The following is a 26104-nucleotide window of genomic DNA, read 5'->3' as shown; positions in this document are numbered from 1 at the left end:
ACTCCTCCCACAATCAACTACATCTGCCCTTTCTCTGGTCTCTTTGGCCTTTCTCTGGCTGCCATTGTTAGTCTGGGAAGCTGTGGCCCCATGACACAGGAGAACCTCCTTCCGGCTCTTGTGCAGGCACAACAACCAGGGAACTGTCTCCTGGCTACATCACAGTTCAAGTCATGCCCATCTCCCTGGCCTCAGCAGGATAGGCAAGCTATAATCATTTCTAGAGTACTAGCCAGCTGTTATTTATGTGCAAAGTAACTCTTAATCACTGTGCTGCCACTCTTCCCAGCCCCCAAGCTAGGCTTGTGGGGGTGTTGGGCCTTCTCGCCTACACCCCGTTCTGAACTTTGTCCCATACCTATTACGAGGTGATCAATTAGTATCTGCTAGGCAGCAGCCACACACACACACACACACACACACACACACACACACAAGGTACATACCAGGAATAAAAACTGCAGCATCAGTGACATATAAAGGCTCTCCTCTGAGAGATGGTGGTGCTCTGGAGTCTGACAGAGGGACAGTGTCAAGATAGTGCCCTCCCTCTGCGGTGTCAGGAAAGGTTAACAGTCAGCCTTCAGTTTTGTGTTTAATTAGAAGCCTGCCAGTCAGGCTGTGACTATGATGATAAGCACATTAGTCCACTTTCACAGAAAGACTGAGTTCCTGGGCATGTTACCTTTCACTATGCCCTGGTATGATAGCCATGTAACAATTATGTCTCTATTCATTATTGTCCTGTAGGACTCATAAGTGTAAGCCCCACTGGCCAATACAGCCAAAGTAGAAGTGTCCTCTGGCAAGAGCCTCAAAAGTCAGGGTGCCAGAGAACGGTATAAGCTCTTTTCTGTAAGATACTGGTGAGCTGGTAGAAGGCCGAGGGAGAGCACAACAATTGCACTCACTGACCTCCATCCCTAGGAGACCTCCATAGAGCCCTCAGGCCAAAGCTCCTGCCCAAGCAAATCAGCTCCTTCTCAGAAAGATTAGGAGTGTATTTCATTCTGCTATCTGGACAGTGCCCTGGAAGTGGTAGTCTGCCAAGAACTCTCTCTGTTACAGTTTCATGTGCTCCAGGAACATAAGCCTCCCTGGCTGCCAGAGCCAGGAAACCAAAGGACATGCTCAGTGTGACAACCTCAAAAATTGGGTCACCGGATATAAAAATTAGGGCGACAGACATATGCCAAAGCTCTCTTTCAGATGAGAAAGAAAAAAAAAGTTTAAAAGAAGAAATGAAGAGAGAAGGAAAGAAAAAAGGAAAAAAAGATGGTGCCCACTGGCTTTAGCAGGACAGAGATGTCTCTGTTAGTATGTTCACATTCACTAGCTTCTATTCCTGGAGACCATCCCTGCAGGCTCCTCTCCTCAGACCAATGTTTTAAAATTAGCCAATAAGTCTTTTTCACAGAAAGTGTAGGTGCTCTTCAAACAGTTGCTTCTGTGCCAGGCTCTGCAACAGACAAGTCAGCATGTGAGCTCTTTAACACCTGTTTCATAGTTTGCCACAGCCCACCAGGTGTTTTGGGCACAAGCCTTGTTGTTCTTCAAAGCCATACATTTGGGGGCTTGTGTTTCAACTGCCAGTCTTAAATGATGGGGTGCCTAATGAGGTATACAAACCTTTTGAGTCTCAAATTGAAGCTACAGGTTTTGAGCTCCCTTCCAATTGTAGGTTACCTCACCTAGGGTTGGGGCTGGTGATGACATAGTATCTAACCCTTTCCCCCAAGTCTTTGATATGGTTTCTCTCTCATTTCTGCTGTGAACGGGTTGCTCCACCAAGTTTTAGGGTTTATTTCCCCACAGGATATTGTTTCATATAGAGCTATAGATTCAATGTGTCCATGGAAGAAGGTGAGGTCAGGATATTCCTACACACCATTTTGAACAAAAGCCATACCTCTAAATTTTACAACTTCATTCATTACTGCTTGCCAATATATTTATAGCCAAGTGATAGTATTTTGTACTATTCAACTCCCCACTGTTTTTTCTTTCTACTGTTGTCTCTAGAGGGTTTCCAATAATAATGCACACTCTTTCTCTACATTTAACAACAACTTGAAAACTTTTCCATTATCCAAGACCCAGTTCAAATGCAAGTTCTCAGCTCATGAAAATGTACCCCCCATCTCCAGTAGATGAGAAAATCTGCTAGCCTATGCTAACAGCCCCTAAAATTTTGCTTATTAGCCAATTTGAAATTCAGCTTCTGTAAACCAATTGTGCTATCAATACTCTATCAATTCTGTATATTAAAATCCCACACATATAATTTTCCTAAACAAAGCAATATATGAAAAATGAAAACAATTTTCTGTTTCAAAAACAAAATTGGGGTTTATCATTAAAACATCAGAGAACCAAAGTACCTTAATTATTCATTGCTAGTAAATTTGAAACTTTGGAAGATGAATTAATTCTTTAAAAGCCTTACCATATCATAGTATACTTTTACATGTAATTACATGTTACATTTGTAGTGTACTTAAAGGCACAGTACTAGCTATAAAGAATTAATATAATAACCAAACTACTTACTACTTAAAAGAGGAATGTGGTCTAAGCAGTAATCTTACTTCTATGGTGGGTTATAATTTTGGAAAATATGAAAAAGAATGATAGGAGAAGATGATTTTGTTATAAAAGCAATTTTATAATAAGGCAGTTAAATTTTTACATAACAGCACAATGATTAATATTTTTTAGAAATAACCACATACTCCTTAAGTATAATTTATTTCATCTACAGTAAATGTTGTATTTAAACTCTGTGCTAGATTTTAAAGCTTTCTAAAGGTAAACAGCATAACCAATCATGTATAAACTGCATTTAAGTTAATACAGATTATCGTACAAAGTTCTTATATTCCTCAAAGCTCTCTCTCTCTCTTTTTTAAACCAAAAACCATTGGGTAGTTAAAGAGTCTTTCATCAAGTATATGAGATTCTGAATGGATTCTAAGTGGGTTTTGAGTGGTGTTTTGCAGGGATTTGGGAGCAATGTCAGGCTGTCTGGTGATATTTTGAAAAGTTGACTCAAGGACATATGTGTTACTGTTGTCTTTGTCTTATATCTTGTTCCTGTGATAAGCACAGGGACAACTTCAAGTTGTTGTTCATCACAATACCTTCAATGAATATCACTGATTTCTTGAACTGTTATCTCATAATTTGAAGCATTGACACCTTTTCCGCTGGCATTATAAGTTGGGGCAAAAGTAGGTTTACCATAGTGAGTACGCGAAACACAGAGTTTATTCTTATATTATTATTTATTAATCATTGTATTATTTTTACCCATGGACAACTATACATTTACTTCCCCCCCACCCTGTATAAGGCATCCTAGCCTTTAAAATTCAAGAAACAACTATTTCTTGCTTTGATGTTATCATTTTCTCACTACAATAGGGACACACATGTCAGAAAAAGCCCAAAGATTTCACTTTAATGGTGGCCAAATGAAAGGCAAATAATTTAATTTCACTACTAATCCACAAATCCTGTGTTTGAAGTACTACCTCTTGTCAATAACTTGAAAGAGGGACTAATATGGCTATTTAGAACTGAGGTTCCTTTTCTCCACAGATATAGCAGGATGTTATAGTTCCAAATGGGTTTCTTTCAAAATCATCACCTTACAATGGAAATGTTTATATGTTTGTTCTGATAATGCTGCCATTTTCCAAGCCAAACTGGAAACCCTCTTTAGGCAGTGCCATCAAATGCCAATTAACAAAGCACAAGAAAACCAGTTTCATTGCTTTGTAATTAAAGAACTTTCTCCCACCATAGAAACCTTGTTTTTTAAAAAAAATTCCTCCTTGTTCAGTTGCCCTTTCATCCTCTTCTATAGCCAGTCTGTTCAAATTGATATTCTGAGGACTATCATTCCGCACACCAAATGTCTAACATGCAATTTAAATTGAAAGCATAAAATATTAGAATGATGCATTGAGCTTCATAAATGCCAACCTGAGAAGCTAAGGATTGCTTATATTTAAATCCTCCATAATGGCTCTAAAAAAATAGCTATAACCTTGAGAAAGCTGAAGATATGATTTCCAGAAGGATGTCATACCCTTTTCTCCCATTCATTCATGATGTAATCATGTTTTCTGTTTCTAATGCAATTCCATATTTACATTTCCTATATCCCTGATCATGAGGACTCTGTAGATCAAGACAGTATTAGAACAACATCTATTTATCATTTGATACCTTGCAGCCTGAAGCCTGACTCTTACCCCTACAACCCAAGACTTTTCAGATAATCTCAGGTAAATTTTATAAGAATGTTTTTGGTTTCATGTGTCTTAGCTTTAGTCTGTGTCACCACCATTCCAGTCTAGCTTACTACTGACCTAGTAAAAGTAACAACACAAGTGGAGTGAACAACTTAAACATATGGGAAGTATACAAGATACATTTTGACTCACCACTGTTTATCCCCCAGACAAGTTTCTTCATATCCCTGAAGTTCCATTTATTTATTTATATTGGAAACTTCCACAAGTTCATTAGAAGGGCCTGATGAAATCCTATATGTGGAAAGTACCTAAGAAAGTGGCAAACCAGAATACAATAGGCATCCAAGACATTTTCAGTGAATGAACAAATTCCTGTGCTGTTTAATCAAATAGGTTTGTGGTCCTGACATTTATGTACACATTGCCTCATTCTTCACTCCCTCATGCCTGTGCACTTATCTCTTAAAAAGATGGGATATTTTACTCTCATTCACAAATAAATGTCTTCTTTTAAAAAGATTTACTTTTACATATGGAAATGATTCATTTATTGTATCTCATTAACAATCATTTACTGAAAAAAATGTTTCAGATAAAATTTCTCACTTGCATTTGGTTTAAACCATCTGTAAAAACTTGAAAGTGCCTTGAATTTCAAAGAGAGAACAGGCAAATCCAATTTTCCTTTCCTCTCCCACATTTTTCACATACTGCCTCCACCATCACAGCCCTATGACCACAACTATTACATAAGAGGACATTTATTTCTGTTATTCCCAGAGTTCAATTAAAGAAATTGTTTGGTTGGTCTCTCAGTATTTGCAAAAAAGGGGGGAAACATGTTAAACAAAGTTGCAATTTAAAATTTATTTCATTTTTAGGCCATCATTGATGAACCACTCTCCTTGCTCATGAGGCGGGATCGGGTCAGAGAGCTGCCATGAAGGGATAGTTGGTCACGAAATTCTGAGGCCATAAAGTAATAGATAATTGGATTTAAAAGGCAGGAGAGACTTGCAAGGCATAGAGAAAAAGGGTGGAAATACTTTGTGATTTTGACAATGGAACAACTGTCAATGATTTTTTCCTGTACCATGGTATAAAAAAAAAAGTTAATATGATAGGGCGTGAAGCATATGAAGAAGACTGCAGCGCACATATAAATCATCCGCAGTGCTTTCTGTCTCTCACTGAGTCCCTGGAAAGTCTTTGGTGGTTGTCTCAAGAATATGGTAGTTTTCCAGGTACACCATGCAATGGTAACGACTGGGATCACAAATCCTGCCAGCTCAGCAAGTGTAATCATTCCAACCAAAGCCACAGCATTCATTGGCTTGTATCCAAGATCAGCAAAGCAGGATTCATTCTTCTTGGATAATGCAGCACTTCTCAGGATGGGAAATGGCAAACAGGCAGTGCCCACGGTGACCCAGATGGCAGCACTGATGCCCACATCGTACCTACGCTTCCAGTCTCTGGCCCTGAAGGGCTTGAGAAGAAAGAAGCACCTCTGAAGGCTGATGCAGGTCAGGAAGCAAATGCTGGCGTACATGTTGAGATACTTCAAGTAGAAGCACAGCAGGCAAAGGGGTGTCTGGAAAGGCCAATGGTGGTTGATGTAGTAGTAAATCCGGAGGGGTAAAGACAGCACATGAGCAAGGTCAGCCACAGAGAGGTTGATCATGAAAATGATGGCTTTATTTTTCTTGCTGATGAAGCGCCACAGAACCCACAAGGCTGCGGTGTTGGCCAGAAGACCAGGGATGAAAATGGTAATGTAGGTGGTTGCATAGAGGGTGTACTGAAATTGCAAAGGAGTATCATCGCAGGCATTGTTAGAAGTGTTAGGCATCTTGAATATTTCAGTATATTCATTAAGGTAAGCCGTAGAGTTATGATCCCTGCCCAAAGCAAAGAAAAAACAAAGGTGTATAATGGTTAACCAGTTCTTCAGCCAACACCCGCATTCCTGTTTATACTTGAAAAGAAACAGAATATTATAATTAGAAGGGACCTGTTTGCAGATGAAGAAACAAATGCTCACAGAAAATATACTATTCATCTAAAATCACCTAATGAATCAGTTAGGTTTGGGGACATGAAATTGTCCCCAAACTGCCATCCCAGATAGTGAAAGTTGTCTTTTGCAGGCAAGAATGTCCTGAAACGTTTGGGCTCTTGTCCCTACCACATCAAAAAGGGTGTGGCATTTGAATCTATTTCTTTTGTGTCCAAATTTGTCTTGCCCCAACTCTTAGTTAAAGTGAACACACTGCTCAGTCACTCTCAGTTGCACTGATAGAAACTTAGCCTCACTTTTTATGTCCTTTTGTCTCTACTTTATCTGCTACCTTGCCCATTGGGCCCTGTCTTCTCACCTTGGCACCCCACAACTTGCAAAATGGCCCTGCCTCTTTTACCCTGCATTGCCAGTATGTGGTCTCATTTTCAAGGTGTGTGGATGTTACCTCCTCATTATTCTATCACAATAGTTTGTGGTTCTTGTGCATTTTATGTCTCTCTCTTGGCTTAGGTCTCATTCCAAATTTACATGGAAAATTTCAGCAATATATGAATGTATAAGCTGAACTTGGATATTTCCACTTACATGGTCTGGAAGAGAGAAGAGTAATTCTCCATCTAAGGGGAATTCTGTACTGGTGTGACTGACATCACAGACATGACAGATTATCCAACAGTCACAGTAAACATTTATTAGGATACCAGCAAAACAGGCCACTGATACCATTTCTTAGAAACAATTTAAGATTTCATGCAGGGTTTTTTTTTTCCATTAAATTAGTCATCATAAAGAATAAAAGACTTTTGGACTTCTTAAATGCTATTTTATGATTTATTATGGTTTTTATTATGTATTTTACATAGGGCCTGAGGAATATAGAATAGTATTTAGGGCTTCTCAAGGCCTAGTTTTGGGTTTATATAGGCTGTCTGCAAATAAGAATGGCAGAAAAGCAACAAACTCATTATTTTTACTTTAGCTTTCTTGTTGAATTTTAGACTAAAGAGAAGCTTTCAAAATTATTTCATTCACTCTGCACATAATACAGGTAGAAGATGCAAGGCCCAGAGAGGAATCTATTATCGCCACAAAGCCATTGAACAGAGATCTGGGACTTCACATCTCTGAAGGACAAGGTGCCTAAACTTTATACACATTCTTCTCTTCGTCATTTCTTTTTCACTCAAAGACAAATTTTGCAAATATAGCTTCTTTCCATATTGCAGGACTGTTTATTACATTAAAAGCTAAAAGTGGAAGAAATAATGCAGTGAGGTTATTGCTTGGGTGGAGTAAGGATTTTTGTTATTTTTATTTTGTTTTGATTATTTTAAATTTAAAATAAAGGAGTGGACAAATGTCTGTCAGATCCTCTGCCCACTTTTGAAATAGATTATTTGTCTGTTTGGTTTGGCATTAAGTTTGTAAGAGTTCTTTATAAATTTTGCATATTAATTCCTTACTAGATTTATCATTGATGAATATCTTCTCCCAATTGGTAAATTTTTATTTTGTTGATTGCTTCCTTTCCTGTGCAAATCCTTTTTGATTTGACCCCTATATTTCTGCCACCATACAGAGTTATTGCAATATTATTAGTTATATTTCCTATGCTGTACTTTACAACCCCATGACTGTTTTGTAACTATCAGTTTGTATTTCTTTTTAAAAAGGGAAATTTTTTAGAGAGAGAGGGGAAGAAAGGGAAAGAAATATCACTATGTGGTTGCTTCTCACATGCCCCCTACTGGGGACCTGGCTCACAATCCAGGCATGTGTCCTGACTGGGAATCAAACTGGGAACCCTTTGGTTCACAGGCCAACACTGAATCCACTGAGCCACACTAGCCAGGGCTGGTTTGTACTTCTTAATGCCCTCGTCTCTTCCCAGTCCCCTCACAGAAACGTCTATATTTTTTCAAATTAGTGTTTTGAGTTCCTTTGGATATAAACCCAGAAGTGGAATTGCTGGGTGATAAAGCAGTTCCATTTTTTAATTTTTGAGGACCCTCCATACTTTTTTTCATAGCTGCTGCACCAATCTGAATTCCCACCTGTGGAGAAAAGGGAACCTGATATATCTCGTACCCATCTGGTACCATATATAGTCATTACTGTCTTTACCTCATTGTATGTTCTTGCTTCCTTTATTATATATTAATTGACAATCTAGGCATGGGTTTATTTGGGGCTGTCTATTCTGTTCTACTCATAGATGTGCCTGTTTTTATGCTAGTACCATGACATTTTGATTACTATGGCCTTGTAGTATAATGTGATGTCAGGTAGCATGATAACTCTAACTTTGTTCTTTCTCAAGATTGCTGTGGCTATTTGGGGTCTCTTATGGTCCCATATAAATTTTAGAATGATTTGTTGTAGTTCTGTGAAAGATATAATTGGTATTTTGATAGGGATTGCATTAAATCTATAAATTGTTTTTGGAAGCATGGACATTTTAACAATGTTAATTTTTCCTATCCATGAGCAAAATATATTCTTCCATTTATTTGTATCTTCTCAATTTCTTTCTTCAGTGTGTCATAATTTTACAAATACCTGACTTTTTCCCTCTTGGTTAAAATCTATTTTGTAGCTTTAACCAATTTCATGCTATTGTAAGTGGGATTGCTTTCCCAATTTTTTTCTGATAGTTCATTATTGGAGTATAAAAATGCAACTAATTTATGAATATTAATTTTGTATCCTGCTACTTGACTGAATTCCTTTGTCAGTTCTAATGGTGCCTTGGTGAAATCTTTAGGGTAGTTATAAAGTAATCATGGGATTATAGCATAGGGAATATAGTCAGTCAATAATATTGTAATAATTATGTATGATGCTAGGTGGGTACTACACTTATTGGGAGAATCATTTTATAAATTATTTATATTCTAACCATTATGCTGTGCACCTAAAACTTATGTAAATTAATATTGAATATTAATTGTAACTGAAAAATTAAATTAAAGGTGCCATAAAAAACAAAGGAGAGGTTTGCTTTTATTTTTCTCTTTATAAGTAGCAGAATGACTTTCAATATTCTTTAAGTCCTGCTTCAGGAAATAGGATAAAAGAATAGAATCCCATGTGATTAATTCACAGATAAATGAGAGCCACCATTATGAGCTACCATTACTCTAAATAGTATTTTCACTTTTCTGCCCCTTATATTCCATTCTCCTCACTTGGCCAATCTGTGATATGTTCTACAAAGTCATGCAGTCTTTTGATTGTGAATGTATGACTCAGAAAAGAGGGTGGGGAGGTGTTCACAGGTGAAAAGACAGGAAATACTTTTCATGTTTTGACTATCAATGATGCACTCCACAATCTGCAATGGAATTTTTTATGTGCATTATCTAATTTAATTCTTACAACCATCCTAAGAGGTAGGTTCTATTATTACTCTCATAGTGCAGATGAGGAAGCTACGGTTCAGAGAGCTTCAGTAAATTGCCTGAAGTAACAAAGCTAGAAAATGGCAAAAATGAAATTTATTATTATACATGACTTGATCCAAAGTCTATGCTATTTTCACCACTCCACTTGCCTCTCCCTGCTTAGGAGGGACTATTTAATAGGATGGGGTTCATCATGATACGTGAGGTTCATAATGTGCCTTCAGAGGGCACATTATGGCAGAACATTTCTAATCCTCTAGACAACCTTATTATCTTATCTATTACTCTAGTTAGGCCATCAGGATATAACGAAAAACTTGTCCCCACACGTCACCGATCCCTCCTCACCACCCACTTTGACTTTAGTAGTGGCACTATTTCTACTCTCATCTATCATCTATGCAGATGTGTGAGAAAGCAAGAAAGATGCATCAAGTGCATTTCAATTTCAGGAAATAAAAACCTCTTGCACACACCCAAATCACCCCTCCACTTCTGCAATTTATGGACCTGGGTATTTGTTTCTGTTTCAGTGGTATGGTAAGTTTTACTTACTAAAGATGCATGTTTTGTTCACACTTTTGTGTTAAATAACAAAGCTCTATTAGGTCAGAACAGCAAGCTAGAGGTCAAGTTCACACCTTGGTTCTGTGGGTCTTTATACCTCCACAATTCACAGTTTATTGTGAGTTTAGAGATTTGCATAGCCTGCTTTCAAAAACCTTTTCTCTTCTCCAGACTAAAAGGTAAGTAGGGAGGTTTTTCTTCCCAAATTTGTTCAGTGACAACTAAATGTAAAACCTCCATGGTAGGGAGATGCTGATGGAATTTATTTTGGGTAGGGCAAAAATATAAGCTTTCAGAGAAGAAACATTTAGTTTCCTGTGGACAATCTGTGACAGTTGCAGAACAATCTGTGAAAGGAGAACAACCTAAGCCATTAACAGGAGAATGCTAAATGGAAGGACTAAATTGGAGTGTATGCTTTGTCTCTGTCTCTGCCTCTGCCCCTATCTTTCTCTCTTTGGCTCTGGCTCTGTTGTTGACTGTTTCTGGCTGGTTTTTGCCCAGTATGTTGCCAATCTCTGTCCCTTAGAAAATATATCTAAAACAAATCTCTCCTTATAGAAAATATGTCTAAAAAAATCTAGGTATGTTTTCATTTCCTATTTTAAAATGAGGCGTGAGATTGGTGACTCACTCTTAAGTCTGAGTTCCCTTTCTCAGTCCATGCCATGACTCTCCTCCCACATATTCAGACTGGAAAATGGGGATTAAAACAACCTCAGTCACTACATTTACCCATATCCAATGAGAAACCAGGTGATTCTCCCCCCTAAAAGCTCTCAAATCCATCTTTATTCCACGTGCACTTTTGCTATAGTCATCTTAATCCAGGCCACTGTCATCATTCCTCTTGCCTATTATAACAGATGTCTTAGTGGACACCCTGGACCCCAGTCTTGCCCCTTGTAGTCCACTGCCCATACTGTATCTAACAGTAACATTAATTATGACTACCATTTATTGAGGGCTGCCATTTACTTATAGCCTAAGCACTCTTCACATATTATCAAATTAATCCTCATAGAAGCCCTATGATTATTTCCATATTAAAAATGAGAAAACTGGGGGGTAGGATGGGGTGAAAATGGAGACAACTGTACTTGAACAACAATAAATAAATAAATAAATAAATAAATAAATAAATACCAAAAAATGAGGAAACTGAGACCAAGAGAGGTTAAATAAGTTGCACTAAAGTCACAAAATTTGAATATTTTAGTGATGGTATATTAGAATTGGAACCCATGCTTGTCTCTAGACTGTCTTATCTTTGTCATGGTACCTACCACACTTACTGAAATTGTGTTAACAGGTTTTTCTTTCATTAGATTCTACATTCCTCGATGGCAGGGACTATGTCATTTCTTGACTTCTTATCCTTTTGACGCTATGGCTCAAGGGATTTTTCTCTGAAATACTATATCATTCTTCTGCCTAAAAACCTTTGCTTATTCTCTATTGCATTAAGGTCAAACTTTTCACTGCAACCTTAAGGCCATACTTAATTACCTCATGCTATTCTCTTCCTTATTATCTATGTTTTAACTACACTGAGATGCTTTCACTTTTTAGAGAAAGCCAAGCTTTTGTTCCTAAGTCCTCTGCATATGTAGTTTTTTCTATCAAGAATTCTCCTCCTGTAGATCTTCACATGTCTGACTCCTTTTGATCTCAGTTTTCAGGTCAGAGAGATCATCACTGTCTGTCAGTCCTATCTAAGTAATCCTACACATCATTTCACATTCTCATATTCTCTGTTCTTTCTCTTCATAGCATCAACATTTGTAATTTAGATTTCTTACACGTTTATTGGCTAATCCTCCAACTATGCTATTAGCTCCATTAGTGCCATAACAAGATCTGTTCTATTCATCACCATTATACCCAAGACATAGGATGCTACTTAGTAAGCACTCAAAGAAAAATATTACAATTGAATTGAATTACATACAGAATATTTTAAAGTCCCTATGTGGAAGCATTATGCAAAAATGCAAACCCTCATATGTCAACTAATAATTTTCTGCTGCCCGCTGTTTCCCTAAAAAATTTATCTTCTAGTTAGGCTATTATCAAAATTCCCTGTACCTACCCTTTTCAACTTATAAAAGTCATGTTTGAGTGCACCACCCGAGAAATATGGTGTCCATGGTGTGGGAGAGAGACTCAGAACAGGTATCCTGGCAGCTGTCCCTTCAGCTCTCTCCCCAGAGTAACAAATCTTTGTCTCTCCTCATAGGATTCTATTGCACTCTATCTTCCCTCTGCTGGAGCCCAGGACAAATGCAAAGTTCATATCTGATCATTCCCAACCAACTTCTGATTCCTTGAGTTTTGTCCAATAGGCAGAAATGTTAGTAACACCTGATGACACTAAAGTGCCCATTTTAAGGGGTGAAGGTTCAGAAAATGAAAAGGAAACTACAGCATCCATAGGAGACCATTACAACCATAATGCTGAAAAATCTTCAGTACAAAAGTCAAAAGAGGAAAACCATGACCAGTCAGCAGATCAGGACCAGAGTTACAGCCAAGAGCTGGGATTGTAATATCAATAAGAAGCCAAAAATTACTTAAGTGAGAATTTAGAGTATACACCAACTGAATATACATTGGACCAAGATATAAGTGAGCCTAAAAAGAAAAACCTCCCAGAGAACATTGATTCCCTTGCTCTGATGTTAGTTCCATTGTACATTCTGACCAACAAGAAAGTATCACAAAGACAGAAGAAAACCAAGAACATCCTATAAATGATTTGTGTCCTCAGTTGAACAGAAGCAGCAAACTTGGTGAAGATGTAAGTGATCAAGGAAACCAAGAGCAAGATCCAAACATTCCCAATGGAAAAGAGGAAGGAGAAAAAGAGAAAGGTGAAGTTGGTACCCACAATGATAACCAACAAAGGGAGAAAGAATTTCCCAAGGAATATTTTAAGCAAACAGGAAGAAGACAGTACCCAATCTGATATTTTGAAAGAGTCCAATCAACCACCTCAAGTAAGAAAAACACAGAAAGATGAATTTGAGTAGGGGTCACAAAGAACAAGAAGACGACAACTCTAATGAAGAAATAGAAGATGAAAATGCATCAGAAATCAGTAAGAACAATCAAGATATTAAATGACAGAACCAAGAGGGAGAACCTGGCCTTGAAGTCATCAGCAACCCTAAGGAAATGGAGAAAAAGACTGTTTCTGAGGCTTTTCTCATAGAGCCTACTGATGATGGTGATAATGCCTCAGACACAGTGCAAGTGATGACCATTTCATCCAAAGGTGAGGCCTTCCAGGAGACAAAAAGAGCAAATTCCAATTACTATCACATCAAATATGAGAATCAAAGAAAAACAGCACATGAGAATGAGAATGTAGATACCGTTGAACCTAGAGAAGCCCAACGGGTCAAAAAAGCAGAGAGCTCACCAAATGAAGAAGAAAGTTCAAGAGAAGACAACATGAGGGTGTGCACTGTTTATTCTTGCATAAACTTACAGTGTAAAAGAGGACATATGCGTAAAGCTGACCAACAGGGAAAACCCCACTGTGTTTGCCAAGATCCAATGACTTGTCCTCCTAAAAAACTCCTTGACTAAGTTTGCAGCACTGACAATCAGACATATGCTAGCACCTGTCATGTGTTTGCTACTAAGTGCAGACTGGATGGGACCAAAAGGGTCATTAACTGCAGCTGAATTATTTTGGAGCCTGCAAATCTTTCCTGCTTGTATAAACTTTGAAGCGACTGAGTTTCCTCTAAGGATGAAAGACAGGCTGAAGACTATCCTCATGCAATTTTATGAACCTAACCCTGAACAAACCTGCATATTTAAATGCAAAGCAGAGAAATGAAGTCAAGACAATTCACCTGGATGAAAAGACTCTTTGCTAGGGATCATTTCGTCAACCTTCTCTTAAAGGACTTTAAGAAAAAATACCACATGTATGTGTATCCTGTGAACTGGCAGTTTGGTGAATTTGACCAACATCCTATAGACAGAGACTTGACACACTCCAAGACTGCTCCTTTGCAAGCCTCTGTGGTGCCCACAGAACACTGCATAACTTGCTTCTTTGATGAGTGTTACCCCAACAAGAATAAGCACATCACCCTGAAGGAGGTGGGGCTGCTGCTTTGTATTTAAGAAGACACAGATTAAAATCTCCTGTTTTGAATTAATATCTGAAAGATCTCAAACTTTCCAATATCCTCCTCTGTTCTGACCACTTCTGAAATACATGCAGCCATGATACTCGTAGATGTATAATTATCAAAGTGTTTGCATCTCTGAGAAGATGATGAGGGTAATTGCTTCATAACTGTAATGTACCTGGCATTTAACATTAACTTTGGAAATAAAACTGTAAAGTTAAGTGAATATATGCAAAATAGTGTATGCTATTTGTGAAGAGGAATTGAACTCATGATTCTGCATCCACTTATGAGATACATTTATTGTGTACATAATATCATGTGCACATCAAGAAAATGGAACAATGCTCATTGTTGTGAATGTGTATTATTTTTGATTGCCTTAATACCCTAATAAAAATCCATAAAGAGCCCAGAAAGTCATGCCTATAGGAGCCTGAAAGAAGTGAAAAAAATTATTAATTTAGAAATCACAGGTCAGGTCTCAGATATATCCTATTAGTAGAAAGCAGTACAGCCCAATGTCTCAGAGTACTATTGACATTATTATTTCCAAAATCATCTCAACCTCTCATTTTTGTTAGTTGTTATTCTGCAAAGGGAACACCTTTCTCATCTCAGATCTGTTACCAGAATGATGTATCACAAATGCAAATCTGGGCTACCATATAACCACAGGAATTGCTTTTAACAATACACTCACTGCATTATATGCAATTTTTCCATTTAGAGAAACGTCTTACTCATCTTAAAGTCTCTAGAACCTAGCAGGGTGACTGGCACATATTCAGTTAATACCTTTAACTGAATAAATATTCTGCTTTATGATAATTCATATATTGTTAACTGTTTATAGGCTTGTCCACATTGGACTGTGAGCGTATGAACTCAGGTGCCATGTTCTAAATTTCTTTTTCACTTTCTTTCTCCCTAACCTTAGAACAAAGCAAAACATAGAATACGCTCAAAATAATTGATGTTAACTGGCTCATGTAGGACTTAATCCCAAAGATTTAGCCTCATTGATGTTGCATAAACAACTTAGCTAACCAAGACCACACAGAAAATAAATGGCAGGCAAAGTTATAACCTGTGAAAATTGCATCTTTTTAGTATATACCTCAGACCCTAGCTCTGTACTTGTGTACCACCTAAGACAGAGATGAGAGAAGAGCTGCCAGTGCCTGCAATATCTTCCTTATATTAGATCATTTTTATTGTTATTCTATTACAGTTGTCCCAGTCTTTTTCACTTTGCCCTCCTCTGCCCATACCACACCCCCCTGCTCCCACAGTTAATTTCCACACTGTTGTCCATATCTGTGGGTCATTCATACATGTTCCTTGTCTAGTACCTTCCCTTCTTTCCAATATTATACCCCTCCCCACAATAGCCAAGTACATGAAACAACCTAAGTGCCCATCAGTAGATGAGTGGATCAAAAAACTGTGGTACATTTACACAGTGGAATACTATGCAGCAGAAGGAAAGGAGATCTTACCCTTCATGACAGCATGGATGGAACTGGAAAATATTATGCTAAGTGCAATACACCAGTCAGTGAAAGACAAATATCGTCCTTATAAAAGTAAATGTTTCTTGGTTTCTCCAGTGTGCACTGCTATCTCCAGGGTACACACTGGCTACAACAAATATCAGGACCATCAGGAGGGATGAAAAAGGATTTTGGTGGCAGGAGTTAAACCCTAAAGGGAAGCACAGTGTTCTAATCTAATAATCAGAGAAGAAAATCAGCTACGTTTTTAAGCTAATAAGATTACTTTTTATGAATGTTTCTTTTTTTATTGCTGTTCCACTACAGTTTTCTGCCTTTTCCTCCCACACCTCCCCACCACCTTAGCCCTCCCCACCTCCCTCCCCCATTTCCAGCCCCCCTTGTTATTGTCCATATATTCTTTATAATTGTTCCTGTAAACTCTTCATAAGGATGCTCCTGATAATAAAGACTGTTATAAAGTTATGACTAAAATTTTATGAAACTCCTTTCTCCTTGAATCCCATTTTAGAGGTCAATACTTTACTCCTCTCTCAAGGTCCCATATTAATTCTCATCTTTTTCTTATATTTGGCAAACCTGTTCTGACTTTTTCTTCCTTGTACTCTTAGTGAACTGACAGGCTGCACAATAAGAATGTCTCTGAGGGAAGTCTCTGTGAATTAGACTTTTATATTCTTCATTTTGTTTAGTGGGGTTAGATATAATTATGTGCTCAGTTCATATGCATTGATTTGTATAGATAAGAGTATGGAGAATAGACACAATATTGGAAACTTCAGCAGTGTTACTTCCAATGTTTCTCTCATGAGTTATTATCCAAAGCAAAAACCATAGCCTTCCTCCCTCTGTTAACTGAGGAAAATGTGGTCAAGGCAAGGATAATAAGGTTGAAGTGTAATAAATATGGACACCTAAGAGATTCAAAGCCTGTAACTTCCAGTATTTCAAGTACTCACCTGGCACCGTAAATAGTGGTTACAGTATTATTGCTGTACTTTACATCCCCATGACTATTCTGTAACTGCCAATTTGTACTTTTCAGTTCCTTCACTTCTTTCACCCAGTCCCCCATCATCCCTCCTTCTGGCAACCACCAGTGCACTCTCGTGTCAATGAGTCTGTTTCAGTCTTGCTTGTTCATTTATTTTTGAACTGGATGGTCTTTAAAATGCACCGAGCTCTAACTTGCCATGACTTTGTAGACATGGCTCCTCCCTACCCCTGACACTGATACCACCAGCACACTGCCATCATTAATGCAGCCACCACCATCTCAATCAACTTGACGAGTTATACTTCACAAAGTTATTATTATTATTATATCTATATTTTCTGATAATTATTATTAAAGGTATATATTATAAGTCATTAGGTCAAACAACATCATCCCCATTTTATAAATCAGAAAACTGGGCCTCAAAGAACTGAATTTACCTGAAGACATAAGTTTAGCAAGTGACAGTAAGGAGGGTGAAACCTAGGCTTCTGGCATCGAGGTGACTGTTCTTTTTCTAGTAAAACTTTACAAATTGTTACCCTCTCATTTGGCCCTCTTTCCATCCCTTCTCAAGTCACTAATACTACTAAGTGAACATGTTTATCGATTTCACTTCTCTTATTTTATTTGATGATACTGCCAGTATGTGAGCTTGTCATTTTGCAAGAAGGGAAAATTAAACAGGGAAAAGTTGATGATGGGGGACCTATCCAATCCCTAGAGGACAACGTTTACAGGCCCTTTCAACCTAAATTGCTTTGCTTTCATTTTTGATCTTTTTCTTCTCTGAACCAAAAAACTCTCACATGAATTATCCAAGCCAGTCTGATCCCCATGAACATGGTATCCTTCATTCAATTGCTCACAACCATAGCCAAAGAAGAGCAAATGAAATTTGAAACTCTGCTGTTTCCTGAATTAATTAAAATTAACTCTAACCATTTCATGAACATTTGGATATATTATGTAAGTCTACATGTTTTTCTGTAAATTAGAGGAAGTGAAAATTATTTTTATCCTTGAAATGAATTAAGACAATTAGACAATTCACAAGGTAATATCTCAAAGTTTGAATTGATCTTTCCTGAATGCATCTTTATTAGATTTTCAAATCATTTTTAAAAAGGCATAATTAGATGTCATTTTTGCAGTTATGGCAGTGCTTTCAGGGAAGAAAGAATTATGTTCTTTGGGCAGACCTGAGTCAGTATCTTAATTCAGTTATCAGCTCTCTAGCCTGAAACAACTCACTTCCTATCTCTTGGCTTCAGTTTCCTCATTTATAAATTTAGGATAATACTGTCTGCAACATAGATTGCTGTAAAGATTAAAAGAGAAATGCACAGAAAGTACCTAGTTTCATGTCTGGTATGCAGTAGACCTTTACTTGTACAGAGAATAATCTCCATGGGCCTTTGGTTGAATTCTGTACTTTCCTGGGTTTTAAAAATTCCCCAGAAAGTAGAGTTGTGAGAAATGGCCTGTAGAACTAAAGCCATAATTCTTAATGTTTAACAGTGGGAAACGTGTTACGTGAAAAAGAGAAGGTTTTTTTTTTTCCTTTTTTTATTGTTGTTCAATTACAGTTGTCCCCATTTTTTCCCCATTGCTCTCTCTGGGCCTGCCCCCTGACTCATATTATACTAAATATATCTGGAAATCAAAATGATTTTCCTATAATGCAAATTGAAAAAAGGACATATTTACAAAATATTTTTTGGCAGCTATTATGTACATAGTACCTGGAAAACTTTAATGTGATGGAGTAGGTTTTTCTAGGAGTTTTTGTAGTGAGATCTTTCTTTGTTTTCAAAGGGAATTTCGATTTTAAAAGATTGAAAAATACTGATTGAGGTACATTGTCATTGTGGAAATCAGATTTCAGATTTCCCTTGTTTGTTGTCTTTTTTACCATTTTTTAAAAAATGGAATTTACTTGCAAAACATTTACCTAAGGTCTAAAAGTTGAAGCTCTCATGATAACATGATTCTGAAAAAGTATAATGGCCCCTGGCAAAAGTTACTGGGTTCACCTTGAGATATAGACTATATTGCCAGAAGGTTCCCTCTAGTTAGATTTCCATGCTATGGGCCCATTATTTACCACTTCATGATAACTCTACTCAGGTGCCTTGGGACCCAGAATCAAATCATTGTATTGCTAGGAAGGAAATTAAATTTCAAGCTTTCCTCCTTATTAATTATAGGTTAGAATATTGGTATTCAGAAAAACAAAGCAATCTTCTCAAGGCCACACAGTGAGTCACTGGCAGGACTTGAGTTAGAACCAAGACTTCTTGACTCTTTGTATATTGATCCATCTACTATATCACTCTGCTTATAATACATGCATATGAACCAAACTAGATGAAAATGTCCTGTAAAATCCTTGATCTAAAGTGTAAGTAGATTTTTGACCATATTTTTTCAATAAAGCATAGACTACCTTCTAGTCATTGCCTTGATTATTAAAACTTTTAAAAAGGGTGGTTTCGCAACAGATACATGTGTTCTCTTTGCTAGAGCTGTGACATAGGACTATACAGACTTCCCTGCCTCTTACGGCAATTAACTTAGCTTAGACACAACTGATTATGAAGAGCCCCGCAGAAGAATGCTGTTTTGACATCTTATGCTAAACCACTGCCAGAATTTAAGACTGCACAACTTGAACTCAACAACTTTCCTGAATGAACCCAAAAAGGAACTGCTTTTGGCCAAAGAAAGTAGTATCCAACAGGATACACCACAAACGCAATTACCTTCAATGCATAACCTGATTATGTGTATACCTCAGGCCATTTCCTGCCTCAGTATACCAGCATATCACCTCTTTTCAGCAGTGAATAATTTTACCGGATCACAATTGCTAAGATGAAAACTCAAATAATAGAAATGGTCATTATCCCCCATCCATTTGAACAACCAAAATAAAAATATCCCTACTTGTAGGATCCTTGACAAGGAGACTACTCTTCCCCCACCCCACCCCCCAAAAAAAGCACAATAAAGCTTGCTACCATTTTCTTTAGAGTGATCCTGGTACCAACTGTTATGGCACAACCCACCTTTAAGAACTCTGAAGTTGGCAATTTCTTTTTGACTTAGTCATCTTGGGTCAGAACCAGAGAGGCTGCTAGCACTCAGAGCAATGAAAACAATAATTACTTAAAGGTGCTTCTCTTTTGGGTTCCATTATCCAGTAGGGCTGAACTTCAGTCAAAAATCACCTCTCAAAAGGTTAAGAACTGCATCTGAACATACTCTGAAATCATTTTACAAGAGCTTATCAACTGAAATATTTTCTCCTCTCCTAACCCAAAATCCAATATAGTTACAAAAATATTTATAGCATTCTTTTGGAGATACAGGCTGCTATATGAGATGGGAGCATGATTTAGAAGACACACAGGTTCTAGTTCCAGCTCTGTCACTAACTAGCTAAGTTATCCTAAGTGCCTTCACTGCCTCTCAGTTTTCCCATTTATACTGTGAGGGATTTGGATCTCTAAGAGCTTTTTTCAGCACCCAAATCTATGATCTCCAGTTCTTTCCCTCTCTTTTGATAGAACTTACTATATGTTGCTGTATCTATGAAAGCTAAACTTACCAAAGCAAGGGGCTTATACATAAAAACTTTCTTTCATTATGCAACTAGATAAATAAAATAGAGCACAAACTTCAATCCTGTTTTCTTGCTGAATATGTCAAGTTCTCACAACAGTCCCACTGAACACACTCTTTCTTACCATTTGTGCCATACTCCTAGGCTGATAAAGAAAGAGCCCTCAGCAAAGACTGAGAAGCATCACAGGCTCCATGCTCCTGTGTTATGGTAGGAACCGATGGCATTAACTCAAAGTTTGTACTCTAGTCAGACTCAAGGGAAATTATCATCACTTTTGCTATAAGAAGTCTGAAATGAGAAACCAGAGACCATTTCTAATTTGGACAATGTTCCTTCATTTGCTGCTGTCCTGGATCATCATGCCCCCACCAGTCTTCACAAAACCACCAATTCCCAGATACTACACTGTAACTTACCCTGGAGACTTGCTGGGTTTAGCACTCTTGTTTCTTTGCAGAGAGCTGGGGGTGAAAAATATAACTCTGGGTCACACGGATCCTGCTGATAACTGACAAATTTGTTGTTAAAAGCGGAAGTTGACTGAATTTTGTGTCTTACCACAGAAACCTTATTTGCACAGACAGAAGGTAAGTCCCTTGAGCAGATGACGCTACTAAAGGTTCAGTTCATTTTTGTTTGATTGGTGCAAAGAAATTCAAAGAGAATGGAGCAAAAGCCTGTGCAAAATCAAACAACATCTTCACATCAGCCTTTCTCACTGCTCCTTACATTATCTCCTTCCACCACAACCCACATGCTTCTCTTTCTCACTAGATTCCAGTAGACTCCATGCAAAGATGCAATTTTGAGGCAAAATCTGAAGGGAGTTTACCTAAAAACAAGAAAGCTGCAATTCCTTCCAGTGGGAGGGGCAGAGAGTAAAGAAATCTCAAGAATACAAGTCAGAACGAACAGCAGTGATGAAACACTACAGTAAGAAGCTAGGAAAATTCCTTAGCAAGTAGAACTGGGAAACTGAGACTGGCCAAGCAATTTACAGCCAGGTACAGAAGGTCACCCCCTACAAATAACATTTAAGTGTCACTTGTGTTTCAGCTCCAGGCCCAGAAAAGCAGCAAAAGCAGGTGGGCCATACCAGGACCAGCTACAATGACTAAAGAACCTCCTCCCACAGCCCTCTCACTGACCAATCAGAGGAGACCATGACCCTGAAAGGGCACACCTGGAGAACTGAAGAATTTCTACTGAAACCCTCCCCTCAGACCTCCCCTAAGATTCCTGCCTGCAAGAAAGGGATAAAAACAAGACAAAGGACACAGCTCGTACCCGCACACTCTCCATTTGGGGAACAGTCTGCACTGTTTTCTTCATCCTCCACTTCTTTCCCCACAGGCAAATGTCTCCTAAATGCTAAGGCAATGGGCAGTGGCAGTGAGTCCCAGGCTAATCCCCTGAACCTGTCCCCAGAGCCCCCTTTTCTCTGACTTCCCAGAGAACTCAGGCAGCCCAGCCTAGGACTTCTGTTGCTTCTTCTATTTAAGCCCTTCCTTGTGTCACTGTCCCCAGATTTAAGAAACACACCCTCATAGTCATCTGGACTCATGTTGTGAAATCTTTCCTACATGATGTCAAGAACCCACACACTAGAGCTGGCCCTGGGAAGACCCATTCATGGCCAGGCCCCTGCCTGGTAAGAGTATGACTACAGTTGTTTAAGCTGTTCCCTCCATCCAGAGTACATTTCTCTCAGCTTATCTCAAGGTTTATAATTTAATGTGCATTTTAGTTATTTTTATATATTTCCTACCCCCTTAGTATACTGCAAACTTCTTGAGGGCAAAGATCATGTCTGACTTACCTTTATTTCCCAACAAGTGTAGCACAAGGCACTTTCATCAATGTTTATTGAATAAGTGAAGGGATGAAAGAAAAAAAATAAATGTTCAAATAATATGCAAATAAATAAATGAACAATGTTGATTAGAGAGTCTCCCTACAGATTACCAAGACATTCGTCTTTATGTATAATGTCTAAGGGGATTTTATAACTATGCAAATAAAGGAAGATCATACTCTTAGGGACTATAGTGTCAGACAAGTCTGAGTATAGTTCTGAGAAACAAGGCTCGAAAAGCAGTGTGAACCTCTAGGGGTATGTAAGGGAACCACACAGAAACCACAGCCCGGGACTGCAAAGAGCCTTCTGGGTGATTGCCATAGCAAAAGAGAGGGGGAAAAGGTACTTTTCATATTTTGTGTTAGGTCAAACAGGAGCATTTGGATTTATTGATGAGACTAAATAAAGAAGGAAATGGATGACAACATTTTTTGTAATAGGGCAGCCTGGACCTGCAACAAGCCCTCCTTATAAAACCACACCCTGCCCTGACTGGTGTGGCTCAGTGGGTTGGGCAATGTCTTGCAAGCTGAAAGACTGCTGGTTTGATTCCCAGTCAGGGCACATGCCTGGTTCACCAGCCAGGTTCCCAGTTGGGGACATCTGACAGGCAACCAATTGAAGTTTCTCTCACAGATCAATGGTTCTCTCCCTCTTTCTGCCTCACTTCCCCTCTCTATAAAAATAAATAAATAAAATCTTTTTAAAAACCCAGCACCATTCAAGAATTAGGCTGAGCCATACCCAATACTCAGAAATGTCTACTGCAAGTTTCAAGGGCATTAAGAGAGGGAAAAGAAAATCTTTCAGCCCTAGAGTCTAAGAGATTGAAGTGATTGATGAAAAGGCCATGACCTTGTGAGGACTGGTAAACGGAGAGGGTATACAAATAAAACATGCTTGACCTTGCAATCCCCTTCTTAGTTCTGATTTCATATATTTATCTATTCCAATCTGTTGTTAATATTTTGTCTTGGCATCCCTACTTAAGGGAGAATATACTGACAGGCCAACACACATTTTAGTCCATTTGGCAGTTCTGTTCCTTACTATAAATTATTAAATCGGCTTTTTGGTACAAGTCCATCCCTTGTGAGTTTGGGTAGCATGAGCCAGTTTTCCTAGGGTATGATCCTACTCTGGACAAAGAAAATTCCAGACCTGTTGAGCTTTAAAGCCAAACCCTGGGAGAGAAAGAGAAAAGGAACGCTTTCCTGAGAATCAGCTATTGTCATTACCTCCTACCTTCATTTCACAGACACTTTAATATTGCTAAGAAAAAAGCCTGCTTGCTTACCTCATTTCTCTCTTGCACGCAACCATCCTATCCTCTCATTGGCCAAAAAAAAAAGGGAAGCAAAAGTAGCTCGGAGGTCAGTGAACCAATTTAGGTAAAGGAAGTTTCAAATCAGGTTAAGTTTTGAATGTTAATTAAAACTAGCAAAGCTGTGGACAAACAAAAAAAAGGCTGGTAATTTAATAATCATCCTCAATTGACTTTTAGAAGAGAGTCTACTAATGAGTATGACTGATAATCTAGGAATCATTATCACCTCAAACCAACTAATAAATATCCAGTCATACATCTAAAAAATAGTACAGTTTTTCCATTTTGACCATAGTTCTGAACTCTTTACTTCTCTCTGTATTCTCTCAAAGTTTAATTTAATTGGTACATCATATATTATATAGGCTGGGGCAAGTTTATAAATTGGTGCTTTAAAGGCTTTTGGATCTTGCCTAACAGTAACAGTAGATAAGGCATGATACCCACTCTTGAGGACATTACTCATTAAAATACACTACTTTTAAAAAAATAAATAAAATATACTGCTTTTTTTTTGGAGGACTCAAGTACCACCTGATTTTAGTATTAAAAAGAACTAGATTTTTTCCTAAGTTATTTGCTTAATTTGGTTCTTATGAACACTGATAATTATATCACATGTATCTTTTTACATGATCTGCTGAAAAATCTGGAACTAATTTATTATATTGATACCAAGTTTGGAGATCTTTCTATGGTGTGCTTTTAATTTTTTTAATTAAAATTATTGAGGTGACCATTGGTTAATAAAATTATATAGGTGTCAGGTGTATAATTCTATAATATATCCTCTGCATATGGCATTGTGTGTTCACCACCCAAAGTCAAGTCTCCTTCCATCACCATTTATACCCCCTTTACCATCTTCTACATCCCCCACCTTACATTCCCTCTTTCCCCTTATAATCACCACACTGTTGTGTGTGTCTATGCATTCTTGTTTATTTTTCTTGATTTTTGTTTGTTGTTTTTAGCTTTATATCCCTCCTACAAGTGAAATTATATGGTTCTTAACTTTTTCTGCCTGACTTATTTTGCTTAGTATGTGGCACATATATACAATGGAGTACTTCTCAGACATAAGTAAAGATGACATACTGTCATTTGTGATATGTATGGATTGTGAGAATATGATGTGCTTTTTTTATTATTCTATTTCATGGCCCTATTTTTATGTTCTTGACCACTTTTTCTTTATTATTTTCTACTTTACCATTTACTTGTATTACCTTGTTATAGTATGAATTCTTACAAACCACCACCTTCAATCTTTTCTGGAACAATAATGGAAAAAAAGTGGGGAAAAAAAGAAAGAAAGAACTGTGACCTCAATTCCTTTTGCATTAGAAGTAGTGAATATTAATTGCTTTAGATAAACTGTCCTCAGGAGTTTTCCAAATCTCATTTTATATCCACAGAGTATTCCTGCACTTTGTTTGGAATTAATCATTCAACATACTTAAGGAGCTACAACAATGTGCAGTTTTTTTGGATGCTGAGTAGAAAGGGTGGATTCAGAAACATAAAATATGTCCCCTATCCTTCCAGAGTCCACTTCAAGTGACAAGTAGATCACTCATAAAATAATTAGAAAACAAGCATAGTATATGACTTACTATTAAGTTGTGTGAAAGTTAAGAAGGTGAGTTCATTAGGGGCTGGACATTTTGGAGAAGGTTGGGTGGTCCTTGCTCAATAGATAAGTTTAGTTTAAGCAGGGTTCCCAGTGGGCAGAACATGTCCCACTGGAAGCATGCAATGTTATTTTTGGTAGTACAAAGAATAACTTTAAAAATTTTTTCAAGTTATATTTTTGTTTTAAGGCTTTAAAATATAGTATAATTAGCACTTCAAAACTTTTTATTTCATGGAAAATATTACTTAGGATTAGGCTACAGTAGGTAGCTAAACTTTAAAATGTGTTAATTAACAAACACATACAAATAAATGTATAGAAAATAAGCAGATAGCAAAAAATATGGAGGGCCATTTGACTATCTGAAATTTGGCATATACTAGTTTAAAGAGAGGAGAGAAGGCAAGGCTTTTCAGAAGAAAGAAAGTATCTTTCCAAAGAAATGAATGAAGAATAAACATATATTCTTAGTGTGATAGTGAGGACAAACTTTTGACTAAAGCATAGGGCATGTTAGGGAAAAAGAAAAAAGCTTGGAAGGTGGAATCATACAAAGAAAATCTTAGAATATAGAAGCCATAGGATATGGGAAGTCTTTGAAAGGTTTTAAACATAGCCGAGGAAAGGAGATAGAGTCTCTTGTTTACTTAGTATTCTCTATGTACTGGGCATAATTCTAGGCAATTTACACACATCATCTCATTTACTCCTCAGAACAATCTATGGAGTAG

General features: G+C 37.6%; 1 protein-coding gene and 1 pseudogene across 3 annotated transcripts; one reads left to right on the top strand and one right to left on the bottom strand.

The window, feature by feature from the left end:
• Positions 1 to 2644: 2644 nt before the first annotated feature.
• On the bottom strand, positions 2645 to 21977 carry LOC123824399 (putative P2Y purinoceptor 10). 3 transcript variants are annotated; one of them, XM_045847547.1, is made up of 3 exons: positions 21840 to 21977; positions 20969 to 21060; positions 2645 to 6240 (listed from the first exon to the last, which is right to left on the bottom strand). In XM_045847547.1, exon 3 carries the CDS (start codon positions 6112 to 6114, stop codon positions 5140 to 5142), a length of 975 nt encoding a protein of 324 aa, XP_045703503.1. In that variant the 5' UTR covers positions 6115 to 6240; positions 20969 to 21060; positions 21840 to 21977; the 3' UTR covers positions 2645 to 5139. The 3 variants fall into 3 exon arrangements, with proteins under 3 accessions (XP_045703503.1, XP_045703502.1, XP_045703504.1); XM_045847546.1 differs by having other exon boundaries at positions 2645 to 6163; XM_045847548.1 differs by lacking the exon at positions 20969 to 21060 and having other exon boundaries at positions 2645 to 6163; positions 21840 to 21953.
• On the top strand, positions 12396 to 14399 carry LOC123824267 (annotated as a pseudogene).
• Positions 21978 to 26104: the final 4127 nt, after the last annotated feature.

This window comes from Phyllostomus hastatus, unplaced genomic scaffold, assembly GCF_019186645.2.
Source record: "Phyllostomus hastatus isolate PE091 unplaced genomic scaffold, TTU_PhHast_1.1 phas_contig_551, whole genome shotgun sequence".
NCBI lineage: Eukaryota > Metazoa > Chordata > Mammalia > Chiroptera > Phyllostomidae > Phyllostomus > Phyllostomus hastatus.
Note: the sequence above shows the minus strand (reverse complement) of the source record. Positions and strands in the feature narration are given on the sequence as shown.

Bases quoted from the DNA above. Each gene is read 5' to 3' on its own strand.
- LOC123824399 (XM_045847547.1), bottom strand. From the start codon at position 6,114: ATGCCTAACACTTCTAACAATGCCTGCGATGATACTCCTTTGCAATTT.